The sequence below is a fragment of the Notothenia rossii genome (genome assembly GCF_949606895.1).
Source record: "Notothenia rossii genome assembly, chromosome: 1".
Taxonomy (NCBI): Eukaryota; Metazoa; Chordata; class Actinopteri; order Perciformes; family Nototheniidae; genus Notothenia; species Notothenia rossii.
Genome location: NC_136912.1, coordinates 79,459,038 through 79,479,199, shown reverse-complemented (window position 1 = coordinate 79,479,199; position 20,162 = coordinate 79,459,038). Strand labels below are relative to the sequence as shown.

At 39.2% G+C, this 20,162-nt stretch overlaps 3 protein-coding genes across 5 annotated transcripts; 2 read left to right on the top strand and 1 right to left on the bottom strand.

Annotated features, from left to right (window-relative positions):
* Window positions 1-1,427: 1,427 nt before the first annotated feature.
* Window positions 1,428-10,957, bottom strand: tmem38a (transmembrane protein 38A). The gene is made up of 6 exons (XM_079642913.1): window positions 10,653-10,957; window positions 5,847-6,003; window positions 4,657-4,841; window positions 3,232-3,319; window positions 2,598-2,715; window positions 1,428-2,146 (listed from the first exon to the last, which is right to left on the bottom strand). The coding sequence occupies exons 1-6, from the start codon at window positions 10,774-10,776 to the stop codon at window positions 1,943-1,945; spliced, it is 876 nt and encodes a 291-aa protein (XP_079499039.1). The 5' UTR covers window positions 10,777-10,957; the 3' UTR covers window positions 1,428-1,942.
* Window positions 10,958-12,344: 1,387 nt separating this feature from the next.
* Window positions 12,345-14,351, top strand: smim7 (small integral membrane protein 7; the record flags this gene model as incomplete). 2 transcript variants are annotated; one of them, XM_079643568.1, is made up of 5 exons in its annotated part: window positions 12,355-12,491; window positions 12,692-12,733; window positions 12,847-12,902; window positions 12,983-13,073; window positions 13,697-14,351. In XM_079643568.1, exons 1-5 carry the CDS (start codon window positions 12,466-12,468, stop codon window positions 13,710-13,712), a joined length of 231 nt encoding a protein of 76 aa, XP_079499694.1. In that variant the 5' UTR covers window positions 12,355-12,465. The 2 variants fall into 2 exon arrangements, with proteins under 2 accessions (XP_079499695.1, XP_079499694.1); XM_079643569.1 differs by lacking the exon at window positions 13,697-14,351 and having other exon boundaries at window positions 12,345-12,491; window positions 12,983-13,077.
* Window positions 14,352-15,144: 793 nt separating this feature from the next.
* On the top strand, window positions 15,145-20,040 carry LOC307040321 (mediator of RNA polymerase II transcription subunit 26). 2 transcript variants are annotated; one of them, XM_079683039.1, is made up of 3 exons: window positions 15,145-15,463; window positions 16,953-17,027; window positions 17,130-20,040. In XM_079683039.1, exons 1-3 carry the CDS (start codon window positions 15,392-15,394, stop codon window positions 18,684-18,686), a joined length of 1,704 nt encoding a protein of 567 aa, XP_079539165.1. In that variant the 5' UTR covers window positions 15,145-15,391; the 3' UTR covers window positions 18,687-20,040. The 2 variants fall into 2 exon arrangements, with proteins under 2 accessions (XP_079539165.1, XP_079539164.1); XM_079683038.1 differs by having other exon boundaries at window positions 16,950-17,027.
* The last annotated feature ends 122 nt before the right edge of the window (window positions 20,041-20,162 follow it).

The window sequence follows — 20,162 nt, the reverse complement described above, 5'->3', positions numbered from 1 at the left end:
GCCTTTAAACTAAATTATACAGGTATGTTTACAGGTCTTGGGTAGCACTGCTGCATAAAGTGAAGTTAGTTGTATAACCCCCTTTGTGGATCCACAGGGCAGCATGCAAAATCTAATACAGAGTCTGTGTTAGTTGGGTCTGCAGACTACAACATTTACAATTTAAACAAATTGTGGATGCGAAGTAAGTGAACTTACCAGCCCTCTGTAGCACACTCCTCAGTTTAGCTTGACGCTAGCCGATAGAGGCCACGTTAGCTGCTACAAGCATAACACACCTGAAAGTCCAAATGAACTCGTGGTTAATTGTGGGTAATGTAGGTGCCAAATCTTGACAAAGAAGAAGATGTGGAACAAAAAATGTTTCACATCACAAGATTGTTTCTCTAGTTGTGCATCGATGCTAGGTGTAGCTATTTGAGCGCAATGCTAAATCGGGGGAGTCTCAATTGTTGAATAGTTTGGAACAAAGACATGGTGCTGAAGAGACCGACTACTTTTATAATTGAATCCTTTTATCTAATATACAAACAATTGTTTCAAGCAATTGTATAAATGCTTTTAAACTGTGAGCTGTAAAATGGTGTTAAATGCTCTTAATGCTGTCCTTTGTTATTAACTATGATTTTAGCTATAGTGTAGTGTGGTGGGTCATTTTCTTGAGCTGTTTCAGTTCTTAATGACTCTCATCTTCTAAAGAGAGTATACAGTTTGTTCGTGCGTTGGTATGATAAAGATCTGTCTCATACTTAAGGGTACTTAAGATGCAACAATCTACCTCCCTGCTCTTCTCTGCTGCTGTGAGGAATGTGAGGGTCAAAGTTGGAGTCTAACAACCTCCTGCAAACTTCATCAGGGATGTTTTATTGCATGTGCTAAAAAAGTTTGTCAGCACAGCAGGGTGCGTACTAGTTTCTCAGGACGTGACCTCAGGTCGACCTCAGAGCTTTCCTGTCACCTCCCCACAGCCTTTGAGTTACATAAAAGAGAGTTTATGAAGACACACATACTCCTGTTTCCCCAATGAGTCGTGGACCAGCTTATGTCTTATTAACTCTTCCTTAATGGAGTTTTGTCTCCTCATTCTTACAGCTAAAAGAGCTATGCAATAAATACTCAGATGAGCAAGGAACTCAAAATCAGTTGCGAAGTCAGGGATGTGTGAAGTCAGATGGCTGAGTGGCAGCAAGGAAAAGGCGCTATTCACCTTTGAACAATTATTTTGAAATGCAAAAAAACAAGTAATGTAAATTATTAAAGGTCTGCCCTGGTGTCCACACAGCATGAACAAGTTATTAACCAATATGAAGACAGTATCCCTGAACATTTTCAACTCAGACCTCAGTTATGACCATTTATCACTTCTGAAAAGTCAACAAGGGAAAAAATGTCAATGAGAAAAGTAAATTAAAACCAAAGAGACACAATGTTTCTTAAGATGTTTATTTAAAGAATTGATGTTGTCCTCATGTTAATGTATAAAGCAGCGATGTTCTGGCCCTTAATGCTTTTTCACATTTTTATTTCTTATTGAGAGTCAGATTCTTCTTGATTTTTCTGATTTTTCAATTTCTTTCTGAACGGTAGTGAGGTTTGGTGGGCTTCCCTGACACCCGGTCACACAGCTACTAATGTGGATCACAGACCATCCTAAACAAACACACAGCTGCTGAATGCGGATCACCACACAGTGTTGAGCACAGATGCAGATGTTCACAAACACATTCATAAATAGGATTAAAAGTTCCTGGTTGGGTTTAGTTTGAAACATTTGCCGTTGTATTTACAGAGTCCTTGTTCTGTGTTAATGCACCAAAAAAAGCACCATTTTGCTTTAATAGAAAGGGTCTCATTTGGTTGAACGTCAAACTGCCCCTTTCCCTAGAAAGGAATGGGAGGTCCCATCATGTGGAGGCCATGATGCAGTTTTCAGCTCAGCGTCCTACTCGGCTTTCTTGGCCTTCCTCTTGCGGGCACCTTCGCTCAGCTCCTCCTTGGTTTTGATAGGTGAAGATGGGGCAGGGGCAGGAGCGTGGTGGTGGTCTTCCTCAGACCCACCCAGAGGGGAGCCGAACAGCAGATGGCAAACCCAGGACTCAATGAGGGCGAAGGGCGAGCCATGAGAGTGACGGGCAGTCATCACCACCTGAGGGAAGAGGATGTTGGTTATGAGAGATTTGCCTGATTTTGCGGTAACTGAATTTATTTGTAATATTAAGATCAGTTTATAGAGTACCACTCAGCCTGTGAAAACTGTGGTAAAAATGTCTGCTGGGTTATCTCAATTTTTAAACTTAATGTGTTTCATCTGAGAGCCCAATCTGAGGCTTGTAGAGGTTAATTGCTGACATTTTCTTACTCATTACTATTTAACTCTGAGTTTAAATACCTACTCATTGTTTTTTTCTCTCTGACTACATAAAACCAATGTTTTTCTTCCCTAAACTAAACTAAACGTGCACATGACAAACAAGTGAGAGTGGTATGTTTTTGATCCTGTTCAAGTCACACTGGAATACGCACATCCTCTGTTAGGCAACACAGTTTCAGGCTGAATAATAAAAGCAACATTGTCAACTACACTTAGCTGACCTTACCTTGCTTGTGACCATGAACAGGGTGAAGATGAGGATGAGGGTGCTCTTGGGCACTGGCAGCCAGTGAGACTCCTGCAGGGTGAAGAGGATCGCTCCGTACAGACTGGCCTTGGTCGGACTGCAGAGACAAAAGACCAAACTGTGAGTAAAACATGCAGAATGCAGCAGGGATAAAAAGAAAAACTAGTCAAGGATATGATTAGATATCAGAGGTAGAATCAGAATGAGAAATCCTTTATTTAATAGATTTGTTTTAAATTACTAGCAGTTTTAGTTGAATTGCAAGGTAATGTATGATTGAGGCTGTAGCTTTCCTCTGTAGGTTGATGGGGTTTTATCAGAGGATAAGAGATTTTCATTCAACATTGTTCATGTTGGGTGCATTGCAGTCGGTTAACATGTTTTTTTTTTTATAACCACTAGGGGGCACCAAAGAAAATTAAAGTTTTTACACTATAGTGGCATCAACAAACCTGCTATTTCTCAACTAGTCTGACTCTTGATGTCCAATTCAGTCACACAACTTTTACATTGTAGTTTTCCCCTTTAAGTTGAGAATTGGTTTCATACCCCTGCATGCTCGAGGAGGCAGAGATGAGTGTTTTTACTCCTTCAGAATGACACTCAGACTTACAATGACATGTTGAGGATCTCATTGGTGTCGGGCCTCCACACACCACGCAGCAGCTGCTCAAAATTGGAAATGAGAGCCACTCCGGACCCTGCGAAGATAAAAATAGACGTTGAAAAAATTAGGACAAAAAGGTCTGTTACTGTCTCGTGTAACTGCGTTTCTCTGCATTCAGCTTTCTGCCCCCATTTTCAACATGGACGCCTGCAGGGCCTCACTATTGTAGCAGAGACCAAACCAGCACAGCCCTTTATATGTATTTCTAAGGAAATCTCTCCACTATTGGATGGTTTCACAGTAAAGGCATTTGGGAAACATTTGGTTAAAGCCTGCAAAAGAGAAATCTGATGTAACTTATAAGATAGATAGGTATTTATCTATCCATCTATCTTATACACTTTATAGTATTCTATATACATATGAATCATTGCTACAAACATTTTCACAGTTTCTATGGTTAAATACTGGGCTTGTTAAACATTATAATGTTTTCTTATTATTTTAGATATTTTCGATCTCTGCACTTTCTTTATTCCAGCAAATCTGTATCGACATCAGCTAAAATGTACAGGAATTTTAGTCAGGTTTTAAGGGACATCACACTAAGCTAAAATAAATTCAACTTTACACATGACATCATAAGTATCTTTTCAATTGAGCTGCTACAAAGTAATGATTATACCCTCCTAAACTGGTGTCTTTCAGTTATCAGGTTACTTGAGAACTTGTAAACGCACAGATCATGAATGAACAGCAAATGTATACACTGGCATGTACATGTGTGACGTTCACTCATGTTTAAATGTGGAGGCCCTTTGAGGGCAGCTGTCAACACAGAGAGCTGCTGTCAGAGTGAGGAGGACTGACTGAAAGCTTACCAAGCAGTTCAACAGAATGTATTTTAAAGATTAAACGATTATTTAATTAGACACTTAGTGTATCAACAGAAAAAATAATCCAACACAACCATTCTGATAATACAAAAAAAAGAAGTTTCTATTTGAAGATTTGCTGCTTTGTGCTTTGTAAACCTAATATCTGTGTCTGATATATCTGTGTCTTGGCAATTAACCGACTGATTAAGGAAATAGTCGACAGATTAATCTATGTATAGAATAATTGTTGGTTACAGACTTTTTTTCTTGTCCACACAAAAATAAGCCAAATGTGTGAATACATTCACTAAGCCCATAATGTTCCTTAACAAATTGAGAAATCTGCACCACCACATTCCTTCAGAAACTATGATTTTTGTAATCATATTATAACAATTTGCAGTCTTTCATCAAGCTATGGAGAAAACAGCACATTTTGTTGTCAACCCATTTCAAACATGACCACATGTTGTGCCATACATACTGTCATACTGAATACTACAAATAGTACGTTCGTAACACCCATCAGTTTGAAATCCCACATGAAACTAACCTTTGACGTATCCAACGATGACCATGATGAACAAGCCGTGGTGGTAGGCGTGATGGGCGTGGTGAACGCCGGCTGCAATCTTACGAGTGCGGACGACTTCCTTCAGGGCGACCAACACCAGTTTGACGGGCAGGAACGCCACGCATTTATAGAAGAGGTTCAGTGGGCAGTAAAAGACGAGGTACCTGAGAACATGGTGGAGAACCAGACATTAGAGGGAGGGTCTGTAATTCAGCTCTGATGGTTAGGTTTGAATTAAAGGTGACCTATCATGCAAAATGCACCTTTGTACTTCTTTTATACATGAATATGTGTCCCCGGTGTTCCAGGGAACTCACCAAGTGTCAGAAAACACAACCCTCTCTATTTTCCTCCATACCCAAATCTCTTAAAAAGGGGTTGCAACGGATCTGATACAGACTGATCCAGATTTGAACACTTCTATGACATCACAGAAGTGGTGCTACGGCTATTGGGCCAACTCCACCAATCAGGAGGAGACAGCCACGGACATTGCCGTTCGAAAGCGCTGGAGACGCTGTAGTACATATGCCAGGCCTGTAGATGGTGCTGTTCTCACAGAATCAGCCCATGCAAATACAGTGTTAAATTGAGCGAAATGAGGAATGGCTAAAATGCATGATCTGTTTGGTATTTTGAAAAATAAAAAGTATAAATATGCCTTATATAGGTATGGTCCTACACTATATTATTCAAATATAGCATGATAGGTCCACTTTAAATGTTAACAGTATCCAAATCACTTACAAAAACTACTTTCCGATTTAGCACATGTAGTTTCTGGGAATAGAGATACGTTTAGTTTTCCAGGGTTTTAAGAAAATCCACTTCTTAAATGTCACATGTTTTTAATTCCTTTTTTTGTATTTTATTTTCCTGTTTTTGAATGTAGAAGTTATGCATATCATTGTCTTATGTGTGGCACCAAGAAGGTGTTGGAAACTGCTGTTACTCCGGTCAGTGGATTATCCAGAGTGACTGGGGCATTTTTTCTTAGTTTCTTGGAATGAAAGACGTCACTAAGTTACTTTCCCTGTAATACGCAGGAAAATGAATTCAGAATTTGGACTGGGAATCACTTATAAGCAGTGTAGGGAATACAGTCTTAAAAGGAAAAAGCTGAAAGCTCTTCCCCTGTCAAAGGTCACGTTGTTCCGAGGATTTCTCACCAGACAGCTGAGGCCAGCAGGATGTGGCTGTTGTGTTGGAAATAGTCGATGGGGCTGCTTCCAAGCAAGATGTCTGCCAGGATGTAACTTCCAAAGCAGTAGAGCATGGCACAGAGCCAGGAGGCCACGGGACTTCTGCGAGAAACCTCCACCGAGCCTGCAACACAGATAATTTAAATATCACAGTTTGTGGTTGAGAGGGTCTGTCAGTGTGCGTATGAGTAAGGTTGAGGGCATTAATGCACTTAGTGTTTGATATGTCTGTAGTAGTGCTAGTAGTAGTAATATGCATTTTAATTAATATAAGATGTCAACTTGTTAAAGCATTAATAATAGTGAACAAAATCCCCCAAAAGAGTATGAAGAAATAAACAGGTTAGCTAGTGGGGAAAAAGTTTCAAACATGGTTGATGTATAATTTCACAATGTTTGGGGCTTAAGAATTTTTTACTAGCTTCATTTCTCTGACCAAAAGAAAATCTTTATTAATCTTTGTTATTTTAAAGTAAGTCATCAGGGTCATTAAAGGTAATTTCAAGAACTGTTAGCGAGGACCCTGAACAGTCATTATCAGAGGATACCTCGTGTGTTTATGTGCTATATCTCTGTACACGCCCAATCCACTAGTTCAGTGCACGCCCTGATAATCCACTCTTTATTTATCATAACCTAATATGGACTCGGGACTTCTCCAGTCATTTATGAGTTGTCAGTTAAACAACTCAATAGATGACAGAGTCTTTCAAAAAACAGAACAGACAGATCAAATTAAAAGCCCACGCTGTACACTTCCTTTTTCTCGTATTAATCAGTAAATATAAACACACTCCTATTTTCTTTTTGAAACTGTAACCAAACTAACCCTTAATCTTCAACCTTTTCATATTGTGACATCAGTGTCCAAACTTAATGAATCCAAGTTTATTCATTCCTGTTTCTTTTGGTATATTTTCAGGCCTTGTCCCTGTTACTATGATCTTTCCAACAGGTTGGGGGTCTCAGTCTTGCAAAATCTTTAAAGCCAATAATACGATAACCCTGTAAACCACTGACTCTTGAACGCTATGTTTGTCTGTGCTTTTCTTTAGTCTTTGTCATCCATACTGTACTTGTATTATGTTGGTCTCTACACACAACATCTACTGAATGCTTTGCTACCTGTTGAGAAATCCTCTTTCTCAGTCTCTCTTTCTCAGTTTTCTTCCATTCTTCTCCCACATTTTTTGTGGAGTTGTTCTTTATTTAAATCAAGGCTCTAGTCTTAAAACAGATTGTAATGCAACTTGAGTGACATTTCTGATAATGAGCTATATAAATAAAATTGCCGGATTTGGACATGTTGTTTGTGCCTAATTGGCTGGCAGGTAACCATTACAAATGCAATTATCAAAACACTTAAATAATAGCTGCGGTCAACAGTTTGACCCTATCTCTAAATCAGTATGCAAGGTATGCTAAACTGTTGCTAACTTTGGCAAAGAGGTTAATGTAATCCAATCTATTAAGATAATGGGTCTTAATCTGAAAAGTAATGAGCAACGACAAGTGTCAACCAAATCTAGAAATGAGTGAAAAGAACAAAATGAAATGCGGAATGGGAGTATAACGTACAAGGCATTAAGTGTTAATACTAATGTGATGTACAAGTACCCCAGATATCTACTTTAGAGCAGTTTTTGAATACATTTACTCATTTACTTTTCTTCTCCTGAGGTGTCCTGATATAAAAACAACTAATGTAGAAGATGAAACACAATAAGGTAAACTCTTTTAATGGTGTATACAGACTAAACCTTACCATGATCACCTAAGATAAGTAAGAAGTGATTCCAACTGTGTGTATGTTTCCATGTGGGTAGAAACTTCTGGGTGTTAACTCTGTTAGAGAGTTTAGTAAATGAGAAATGGAGATGTGAATTTGTGCGGCTGCTTCACTGCACAAATCTCCCACAACAGGTGGGTGTGGGTGTCAGGGTGAGACTGGCACAGTTTGAAAGCAATCTGATCCTGAGAAATGCCGCACTATAAATATATTCTGCTCAACTGCTTCTCTTGCCTTGCAACTGTCAGGCCTTAACCTCTGACCCCCCAACACTTGTCTCCCCCCCCCATATTGACCCCCCCAACTCATTCATGTGGTCTCCTTCTTCTAACGTGTACTGTGAACTAGGACTCTACGCTCAACTACATGTAGGGAAGGGTGAACAGAAAAAGATCTGGCAAATGTTGGCACCAGGATGCATTTGACTGTAAAATGAGATGTGAAGTAAAGCCATGAAGTCATTTGTTAGCCACGTGTTACAGCTGCCCTGAGCTCTGATGGATGGATTTGAACTCTTAAACAGATACAAATGCTGATTATATCAATTATCTGTCTCGGAATGTTTGACCCTGCTTTTCATTTGCTACAAAAGATATCATATATTTTAACGATAAAGTAAGCCATTCTTCTTTACCTCTTCTATGAGAGATATGTGCTACAGAATCACATGTGCTTTTTGACACTATTAAACTTGAGGACAGTAATAACTTTATATATATGGCATGCACATAACTTTGTTTATGCACAACTGTTTGCATGTGTTCTTTCAAATAAGCAAATTACAGCAGTTGTGATTGTTAAAGATGACTCATCTCATCAAGCATTGCACTTTTAAAACACTGTTTGACTCATGAACAGTTTAAAAACAACAACAACAACAAATGTAGAACCAGAGTTATCATCCTTTTTACTCCATTCTTCTTCCATATAAAAACCTGGTGCCTACATTGACCGCTGCAATCGACTATTGTATGTTCATGTGTGTTATGCTTTTAGTGTTTAATGTAGCCTTGAGGGAATAGCTTTAGGGGGATAAGAGAGCCACAGAAGACTAATGAGATCACTTCTTTCCAACTTCAAACCAGAAGATTTCCTTTTTTTATTTAAAACGTTTCAAACGTTAAGTCTGAAGACTCAATCAATGCTGACTCAACAGACATCTCCAAACGAGATAAATGGAATAGTTCATTTCAAACATTTTATTCAATTTTTAATCTATTTATTTCACCCTTATAGTAACAAGCAACCCCAAAATCAAATCAAAGATGTAGAGAAATTGAGAATAGGCTAGAACAGGGGTGTCAAACTCGTGGAGGGCCGGACTGGTTCAATGTTTATTGCAAAACTTATTGAAATGAACTTATTGCACATATTAAACCTGGAACTAACAAAGCTTAAATTATTGCCTATAAAAACAACATTAAACATTAAATAATCAGTTGCATTCATTTCTTATGGCTCTATCTGCAGCTTTTCCGGAGTCATTTCTTATGATTACATTTTTCCACAGGCCAACACAGCTCAAAAAAACAATTTCCCTCAAAGAAAAAAACAAACATGCCCTGTTGTCGCAAGGAAAAAAGTGCAAAAGGAAACATCCATTGAAACTCAGTTTGCTGCTGTGATGCTAGTTCAAGCCAGATACTTGGCATCTCATCTTGGGTGCAAGTTCATCAATGATTGGGGTCAGGCTCTGAGCTGAGGAAATCCTCAGGATTGAGTGAAGGTATGCGTGCAATATGCCGGCAGGCCAGATCTAATAGTAATTAGAAATTATCCTGCGGGCCGAAATGTAATCCACCATGGGCCTGATTTGGCCCCCGGGCCCTGAGTTTGACACATGTGGGCTAGAACCATATACTGTTTGAAGAAGAAAAAACAGATAGTATCCCATAACTTTCTCTAAAGAGCTCATATATAGATTATCTTCCCTGAAAGCAACTTGAGCAACATTTTTGAGGAAATTGTGTGCGATATTGTAATAATTTGGTTACAAAGCGCACATGAAATATGTTGTTCAAGATGTTTCTGGAAGATTTGATGGACATCTTGGTTCTGAGTTTGAGATGTATTTGGTGTTCCCACCTTCTTCACTGGAGGGTCAACTGAGACCAAATGAGCCGACAATGACTGAACTTTCATGCAACAGTGAACTTTTTCTTTATTGTGAGGTTAGTCATTTTAAAGCTATACAAACCTAAGGTCATGCTCGACGGCTAGTTAAACAGCTTATTTCTTGTTTAACATTCACACCCAACTGCAGCCTAAAGGCGTACAGTAGAGGGGCTTCAGAGGCCCACTGACTCTGTCTATTTCAGGACCTTCTATTTATTGCCTAAGTCTTTGGTATGCAAAGGCATTTCTCTCAGGTTTCATGCTCTTCAGGCTCTGTTGCTCAAAGAAGCAATATCTTGGAAAATATCAGGCTTTACCCAAAGCAAATAGATTTAATCTACTCTGGTGATTTCCTCAGTAATAATGAGGTCATGCTGGTGCTGCAACAGACATATCCTCACACCGAGCAGGCAGAGCAGCAAGTGCTCCTGCTGGAGTTTATGTAACAGGTCATGCTTTATAAGGACTTGGTACTATAACAGATATAGGGAAGCAGAAAGTCCCTATAGGGATATTGCAGCAATGTATACACAGAAAATGAACTCAATATTACATCTACCATTAATGTCTCACACGAATATGACCGTTTAAAAAAAATCTTAGATACAAAAGGATAAAATATTGAATTATCATGTTATAAAATATGTTATTCTAAGTATATGTTTACTTTTTGGCTGGTTGTAAATAAATGAATGTTTATGTTCAGGTCTGGTGAGTGTGAAGTATGTTACATCTTTATAACCTACCAGTATATCAAGCAGAACAGATTATAGAAAATCCTTTTCATCAAATAAGCATCATAATCATCATAATCAAGTGAATAATCTGAAGGAGAAAAAAGCAAAGACAAAAGTGTAAAACACACTTACCTGGCTCATACTTGAGGTAGAGGATGGACACGATGTAATAAGCGACATCAAACACGGGAAACATTCCCATTTTTGAGAAAACTTGGGCAATATCGCCCAAATTGAGAGCTGCCAGGACCTCCATGTTGCTTCTATGGTATTCAGAGAGTGTCTGTGTGTTTGTTTTGTATTCCAACTGCGCAATCTGGTTCGTAAAGCCCCCCCAAAAAACCCGGTCCACTGACTCTCCACGAAGCCCCCCGGTCTCGACAGTGAAAGCCTGTGACACTCAAGCCCTGCTATTAATACCTTTCATCTGCACAGCCTCAGCAGCAGCAGCTTCACGCGCTCCGTGCCAGCTGCTCCGCTTTCTACACCACACAGGGTTTACAGCTGCTGGACATTGGCAAAACAAAGGGCTTCTCCTCGTGTGTGCATCATCGATAGACAAACTCGTTATTTACCTGAGCTACAATCATAGACTGTATACAATACGCGATTTGAAGTGATTGTAGCCTGGAAACACAAAAGAGAATGAGACAAGTGTGCATGGTTTAACACGGACAATAAAGAGTCCCAAACCTCTTAATCCGGATCCTGCACGGAGGCTGCAGACTCACCACCGCCATGTGGCGATATCACCTGCTGTTTACATTCTCAGATGATGCAATCCTTTTTTTAATTAAAGGCTAATTATGTATATACTATACCACACAAAAACAACAGGGCAATGTTATGTATTTGATCTACATACATTTAATCAAACAATTTTCTATTTTTGCTCATTTTGGTTTTAATCCTTGAGGAGAATAACAATGAAAGCAATGAGCTCTGCCACCACCAGAGGGTAGACATTACTCACAATTAAAAACCTAGTGGGTCTATCTTGGTCTATCTTCAAAATGTAAATGTAGTCAAGTTGACATTTATGGATAAACATTTATTTGTCCGTCTGAATTATTCCTCTCCTTTTACATTCCTTATTTGAATCACCAAAATCAAGATGCTTCTGTGATATTGCAAGACGAAATGCTAATTTAAATAATGCAAATTAATGAGGGATAGTGTCTGACTTTATTAAAAATATATTTTAATATTCTAATATCGTATGTAACAGAATTTAGAATGAGCTTAATGAAGAAGAAAAAACAGCAACCCTCTGCAGTTCTGAACTTGCAGCTGTTATTGCGCTTCTTGTCTCAAGGTGGCGCACATGGACCAGGTAGAATGTATTATGAAATGAAAATGGAGAATTTGTTCTAGATTTAGCTTTGAAAGTTTCGGCAGGTTATCTCATTCACCCCGACCTGCCTCTAATCATACCCTTTAACATTAAATGCTAATATAATGGACTCTACATTTAACCATTCCATTGTCACAACGCACTCCCTTAGAAGGGTTAACCCGAATCTAAATAGTTCTTACCATAATGACGGTCTTAATGTTACAATGCCTTTTCCCCATTCTCTGAAAAAAATACTGGTTATCTCTTAATTATTGGCCTAAAATGAGTATGACTTAAATATAGTGTTTTATAAGTCCAATAATATTAAAATCAAACTACGAACTATTTTGTAAGTTTTTGATTGACTAGACCCATTGCATATTAGCTTTAAATGAATTATTGGTAGGAATCCACACTTTTAAAAAACAAACATGAATTGTCCGAGATGAATCTGAAGACACAACCGTACTACTGCCTGGCAGGAACGACCTGTCAGTCTAGCATCAGGGCACAAAACACCACGACAGAATTCTGAAACGGCATTGGTCACATTCCTGGTTGCGTGGCGAACACGGAAGTAAGGCGTCTCTCTGATGTGATGTGAGCAAAATGATCGGGGATCTGTTGATATTCGGGTAATCTATTTGACACTCACATACAAGTACACAATTACATAATTGAAATGTTATTTGTGTGTGTTATCATGCACTGTATTGCTGGTAAGATGGCGATAGGCCAAGCTAAATAACAAGCTAGCTCCGTGCTAATGCCAGCTCAGCAGCTAACGTTAGCTGAACAGGTAAATAACAAACAGTTCTCTCTCTGTGTCCTCCAGGACCTTACTGGTCAATGCAGGAGCTGTGCTAAACTTCAAGCTGTGAGTATTAAAGTTACTGTCACACTTTGTACAACAGCTACAATGCTCGCATGTGAGGTTAAAAATAAATAGAACAATCAATCAGTTAAAGGTTGACTGTGGATGTTTTACAGCAAAAGAAAGGAGTCCCAACAAGGATTCGGAGATGAGTCCAGATCACCCACAACAGGTGTGTCATTTGTGTCTGTGTCAAAGAGTATAATATGTATGTCACAGGTGAATGCAGTTCTCAAAGGATCTGTTTTTCAGGTGACAACATCAGAGACTTCCTGCTCAGCCTCCGGTACTTTCGTATCTTCATTGCTCTATGGAACATCTTCATGATGTTCTGCATGATTGTGTGAGTATTCCACCCTGAGTTGATGCTACTCATTTGCAAGTAGATGTGTAATGGTTGAACTTGGTGATTTCGACCAGGCTGCAATGTTTTAAGAGGCAGTCTCTCAACTAAAATATTACTTTAAAGGATAGTTCTTACTGTCAAAACATTACAAGATAATGTGTGTTCATCACATACATGCATATTGTCTGTGTAGGTAAACACTGATGTATCAGTGTAAGTTCTATATATATTCATTATAACAAGTGTCTAAATAAAAAAGGGACCTACGTCAAATACAACAAAGTCATTGTTTTGTGATGTTGTAAAAATGTTTTAATAGTTAAAATAATAATAACAATAACTGTTGAAATAATGTTTATTTTTAGAATAAAACAATGCTTTAGTTCCAATAAGAATTATCTTTTTAATTCATTTTTTTCAAGTTAGTGTAGAAACATTTGTGTGATATCACTGGCATAGTTATTTAAAGTATTTATGCTTTCTTTTCCTTTTAAATCTGGTTTAACTGTGCTCCAATTTGTGATTTCCTACATGTGCCAGAATACCTTTTTTAACATTCCTTAAAATAGGCTCTGAAGTTGTTGCTCTTCTAACTGTCTGCATGTCTCTAATCCTCACAGATTGTTTGGGTCATGATCCAGCTTTGTGTACTGGACTTTCATCAGGATGCTGATTTTCTAGGGTGGATGCTATAAACTTCTTCTAAACTGGAGTTTACTGTTCTTTTGGCCCTTACAATTGTATTTATGGTTCATTTTTTATTAACAACCCAAAATCATAAATCTGCTTCCGGCTGTACTGGAATTTATGAATCACTGTATTTATTTTTGTCTTATAGAAGTTGTTACATTTGTACCCTTTTTGGTTGAACTGTATCTACGCCAGCACACGTGCCATTGCTGGACATGTATTGTCTTGTGCCCATGGGCTTCAATATTGAACAGGAGCATTTTTCTCCCGCATATCAGTTTTGAAACAGTAGAGATGAAAATTATAAACAGCCTTCACTTACAGGATTAAAAACTTGCTAAATAAGCTGAAAAAGCTGCAGGGAACTAGATTTAATGTGAGTCAAAATGATCTGTCACTTACAGAACCCTACATCCCCTCTGTACAAACATGTCCAAATGTACTCATCAGCTTGCCCCTTATTTCAATCTGGAAAAAATATCACTTTTTCCTTTATTCGGGGGCACCTGTGCTATGACTAAATGTTTAAGCCCTACAATGTAAATGTGTTCTTATTCCTAACAATAAAAATACACAGTTTTCTTATGCAATGTCTGTTTATTGACTTGAAAAAATGGTTTTGACTGTATTGGGACAAGGAACATACGATCTGACCTCATTAACTCAAATGGGCATTGGCCCTGACGTGACTATTAATGTCATTATGAGAACCCCTTATAATACTTCATATTTAATACGGATAATAACTGTATATTCTATGTACTGTAAATGTATTACACTGTACAGTGCAGTTTATATACAATAGATTGACATACTTAGAATATGTGACTTTAAAATGCCACTGACAATGATGATTGTCTCTTCAGAGCGAAAAAGGTTGCAGATTTGAACCCACTGGCAGATGACATTTAATGTATGGATGGAAATAAACTGAATCGGGGTTTCTTTGTGTGGACTGAGAGCCACTGCTAAGGGTTAGGTGTGGAGAAGCAGGCAAATAAATGCAATAGACACAATACCTTTGTTGCCCTCTTTATTCAAACCCCAATTCAGAAAAAAAACAAGGCAGCTTAAAGCGAGCATTAACATGCACATGTATTTCATTTTTTATTTAGCAGTGCCTGAGGAGTAGACGAAATATAATACATAAAATAAAGCAATGCAAATAAATGGAAGTGATTGAAATTGAAAGTCCATTTATTTGTATCTTACTCCTCTTTGAATTTATTTTTTAGATAATGTATTCCTATACCACGGAATTATAATATTGCTTTGTCTTTATATTATTTATTTATTTGATCTCTTGCGAATGTGAACAATTGGTTACGTAAAATTCTCCCATCATGCTCTGCGCGACCGCTTGACAAAAAGCCGGATGAGAAGGCAGAGGAGGAGGAGGCTACCAGCCGAGGGGGGTAGCCGATTCCTGGAGAGGATTTTCTGTTCTCGTCATATTAAAACGTAACGGCGGCGAATGAAAACAACAATAAAAGCATCATAAAACATGGTGCTTACTCCCAGAGAAGCTCTGTCGTCGGGCCTGTGAGGGTCGGCAGGTTTCGCACCGCCGCCTCTTCGGGGGATTCTGCTGTCTGGGTCCGACCTGACCCTCTCACCGCCGGGCGATGACAGCAACTCCAGCCACTCCGCAGCTGATGAGAGACCGGCTGCTGCTGGCCATCGACGGCCAGAGCAATGTGAGTATAACCGGTACTTTCCAAAGGACGAACTGGGTGCGTAGAGGCAGATAACAAGGCCAAGCCGACTTGACAAAGTGGGGGCTTTCACTTATAATGTTCTTGCTAATTAGCTTGCTAACATCACAGGTTAGCTAAAGTAACTAACAGGCATTCCAATGGCTTGCTAGCTGGCTAATGTTGATGTAGCCAAGTTTTTTTTTTTGTGTTCACTTAAAACGCTTCAAGACTAAAGACGTGAGGGAGAAAGTGGTAACAGAGACCTTTTGGTTCTAGAGACACTGATTAATTAGGGTTTCAGTGAGATCAAGGCAATAGATTACATTATAATCTCCTCTGTCACTATAATGCAGTTGATGAGATTGTCATGTTTTCTAGCAAGATCCATGGTACAACATACTGTTAAAGTCAAACAATATAATAATATTAAACTAATTGTTTTGCATTATGCTGTCCTATTGTTCTATACCACTGGTATTACCACCTTGAAAACTACTGTAAAATACTATTGTGAAACACTTAACTCAAAAGTTGTTTTCACTGCTAACCAGAACAAAGGAAAGCATGACCATTTTTAGTATAATGCTTACGGCAATGTTGGGTTTACAAGTTAAAGCAGTTCACTTAATGAGATGATGTGTTTGATTAATATCTTCTATATTATTTTAGATCACACATACGTGGAAATGGTGTCTTTCAACACTTGCAACAAGAGTGTGCCAGCTGAGGTCATTATCAATGGTGACTCTTACATAATGTGTAAGAGGTATAAGAAGTGACCTCTGGGATATCCTGGCTGTGAATGACACTACACATTCTTTGTGTTGTAGCTGACAGTCATTCATATCCAGCATAAATAGGAATGGTGATAGGAAATCCTCAATTATAATGTTTTTAACCAACACACAAGATTGTATTTTTTGAGCAAATAAATAACAAATAAATATAGGTAGTTTATTACATTCATGCAGAAATCTGTATCAATCCATTATTGGATTTAGCAGTCCTCATTGATATTTACACTGATTATTACTATAAGCTTATTTTAACACAATCTAGTGGACACATTTATATAACTTCATGGTAAATATGATCAAATCGCTCAACTTTAGTTGGCGCAAAGCAGGCTCAGATTAAAGTAAACAGGACACTAGTACAGCACTTTCTTCTTTCTTACTTGCATATCTTGTATTCTCCTGGGGGAGGGGTGGACACATTTGCATGCAATCTCAGTTTGTCATATTGAGCCTGAAACCAGTATGCATGGACTCTTTACAAACAGGTGCACATTTGAAAGACTATTCAAATGATGCCATGCCTTGACCTTTTTAACAGCCTTTCTTTCTCTCTGGAGAATTGATGTATGGTTGGGCTGTAAGGTTCTGAATAACTGCATAACAACAACTGTACGTGGACACTGTGATGGTGATGCTTAAGACAATAATGATGACCGAGGATTGTAATATATAGCTATGTGTCTTTTCAGCAGATATGCAACATGGTGGTAGTCATGGAGGTGATCTCCTATTTGGAGAAATATCCTATCACCAAAGAGGCACTGGAGGTGGGTTACATTCAGTCCTACAGTATGTCCTTTCCAAATATATGGCAGCTGAATCCGTTCATAATATAATTGCTGTTAACCACTAATCTTATCTCCTTAAAGGAAACCCGCCTTGGAAAGCTCATCAACGATGTCCGAAAGAAAACTAAGAACGAGGACCTTGCAAGAAGGGCCAAGAAGCTGCTGCGGACTTGGCAGAAGTTAATTGAGCCAGGAAAGGTAGAGATGTTGTCCAAAGGACACACTGGTGCATCATGGTCTTCCAATGGTGGGGCTCATTCCTGCATCTCCACTCCAGCTCCCACCACACCATCAGCTAAAACGGGTTCAGAGTTGAAGAACAGAAATGACTTCAACAACTGCTACTCCCCGAAGGTTGAGAAAACAAGCACCAGGAAAGGTAAGGGTGACCACAAAGAAGAACTGCTCTTACCAGCAAAGAGATCCAAAATGACTCTAAATGATCAAATGCAAACCTCCAAACAGCTGCCAACCAATGGAATTGGTGGTAGCTCTGACATTTTTAAAGATACTCGTACACATCAGCCTTTAGACAAGGAGATTTCAGAGCCTTTGGACAATGACAGACTAATTAAAATCCCAGTCAATGCTGTCAAACCTCATCCAAGTGCCCTGGGATACAGCAAGCCTCCTAGCACTTCTTCTTTGCTAAAAGCATCGGTTCTGCAGCAGCAGGCCAGACGGGAGCAAGCTGTCTCTGGAGGGCAGCATCGACCCAGAAGCCCAGGCTGTTCCTTGCACACTCCTCAAACTCCAAATCAGGAAACTGGTGTAAACCAAACTGCATCACAAGCACAAGGTCTTCCAACCCCCACTGTGAGGCCCGGGCCTGGGGACACCTCTGGGCTGGGGCCATCCTCTCAGCCTTCCACTGGTTGTGTTCAGGGTTTGCAAACAGATGGTTCAGAATTGCATTCTCAGCGCAGGCCTCCCAGTACGTCTCTTCTCAAGTCCTATGACTCCTCCTGTGGGGATGTGGTCAGTTTGGAAGCTTATGGTGCTGTTAGCAATACAGAGAAAAGGAAAAAACAGAAAAACAGGCCTAAAGACCATGTGATACATTCAGAGGGACAGACTGTAGAAGACAGCACTAAACCAGTCAGGTTAAAAGACAGGAGACTGACATTTGACGCTGTCACAGGACAGATAAAATCCTCCTTCCAGAAGGAGATTTGCCAGGAGGGGGACGTCAGATTGGAACCTCAGTGTTCAGAGCAGCCGAAGCTGAATCCCCCAGTTCCTCCCAGTCCCTTCCAGCAGACAGACTGGAAAGCGCTGTCACGGAGCGAAATCATCCAGTCGTACCTTAGCCAGCAAAGCAACGTGCTGGCGTCGTCAGGCACCAACACCCCTGGTGCACACTTTTTGAAAGAGTTTGTGAAAAAAGAGGAACCCCGCACTACAGATGTGAAGAAAACACACGTGCTGGCCCCAGAACTCCCAGTCAGGGATTTACCTGGGGTTAGCAGAGAGGTCATCAACGAAGACCTGAACAAATTACACAAGCAACACTGGTCCGGGGTTAACGGTTGCTATGACACAAAGGGTACTTGGTATGACTGGACGGAGTGCATCTCTTTAGACCCGCATGGAGATGAGAGCAGGTTGAACATACTGCCATACGTCTGTCTGGATTAAATCTGAGCTCGGGTTTGGAAGTTGTAAGCTGCCTTCATGGTTGAGCAGAGCAGCTCTGCGTTGGTCATGGCTCTTTTATTTAAGTGTAAGCTGCAGTTTTGCATTGCGGCTGAAAGTGGAGTCTATGTGCTGCCTACGTGGGTGTGTGTGGAGCACAGGAGGTAATCAGTGTTTTTATGAGTTCATAAACATTGTGTGAGGACGGCACAAAGGAAAGAGGCTATGCATTACCTTACTATTAAGTAACTGTACACATTGAGCTCCCCATACCTGCCATTCTTTGTATGGGAGAGGACATCACATTAAACTGCACAGCTGCATTTGGTCTGTCTTAGGAAATCCACATGACCTGTGGAATGTGACTTTACTGGATTCTCTGTGTCATTTTACATTTATTTCACAGTGCAGTATTTTTCAATTTAAAGTTTTGTTTGTCTTATCTGTGTTAAAAATGTTTCACCTTTCAATTGAGACTGGTAAGCTACATAATTGGTACTAATGAGGGTTTTGTTTGCATTTACTAATGCATCTTGAAAAGTGCTGTTTAGCTTGAAAAGCTGAATTGAATGCCATCTTTAAGTATGTCATTCTCATTGGTGTTAGAAAATCTATAAAATCCTGTGCAAAACACTCGTCATTGCACCTCTTTAGAACTGCTGTTTCCCCATTGCACAACTGTCTCCTGCAGTGGCTTTTAGCATGAAGAAAAACAATCTGCTTGAAAACATTTAAATATTTTTCTTGTGTTTGGTTTGAATGCTGTTAAATAACGTGTCATCACTTCCAGATATGAGTGTGCAGTTTGGGCTGAAAGAAAGGCCTGTATGAGGGTTGAACAATGCACTCTGATAAAGAAGTCAAAGGCTGTCAAGTATAATATTTATTTACATTTATATATTAATTTTGTGGTTTATATACATGTTCAGACTTCTTTCATTTTCATTGTTATATTTCTTTGTTCAGCATTTACTGCTTAAAAACCAACTTACTTCACACAGGAAAACTGCAAAATGACACATTCTGATAATGTGAAAACAAGTTATTTAATACTTGCCTTTTCCCTTTACTGTGTATTAAGGCTGTGAAATATGTATTGAAATGGCAGAGCAGAATATTCTCCTAGTTTTGCATCTTTGTCTTCTGTCAGGACAACTACATTGAAATGCTGGATAAAGTACTTCATATCATTCCTGTGACTGTTTGCCTTATGGAAACCTGTGTTTTCCCTAAAGACGGAGCCTTAGTGAATGTACAGAAATTAGCCTTTTGTGTTCGGTAAACATGCGAGAACATATTTGCTACTTTGTCCTTTAAGCGGACATGTTGATATGTGTTAATAAAAAAACTGAATTAATTGTGAGTGTCTTCTTTTCAGGAATTAAAAAGTAGCCCTTTGAAATTACCTCCTGTAATCTAACTGAAAAATAGTTTCCACAGTGCAGAATCTCTGCATGCTAACTATATTTTTGATTGATT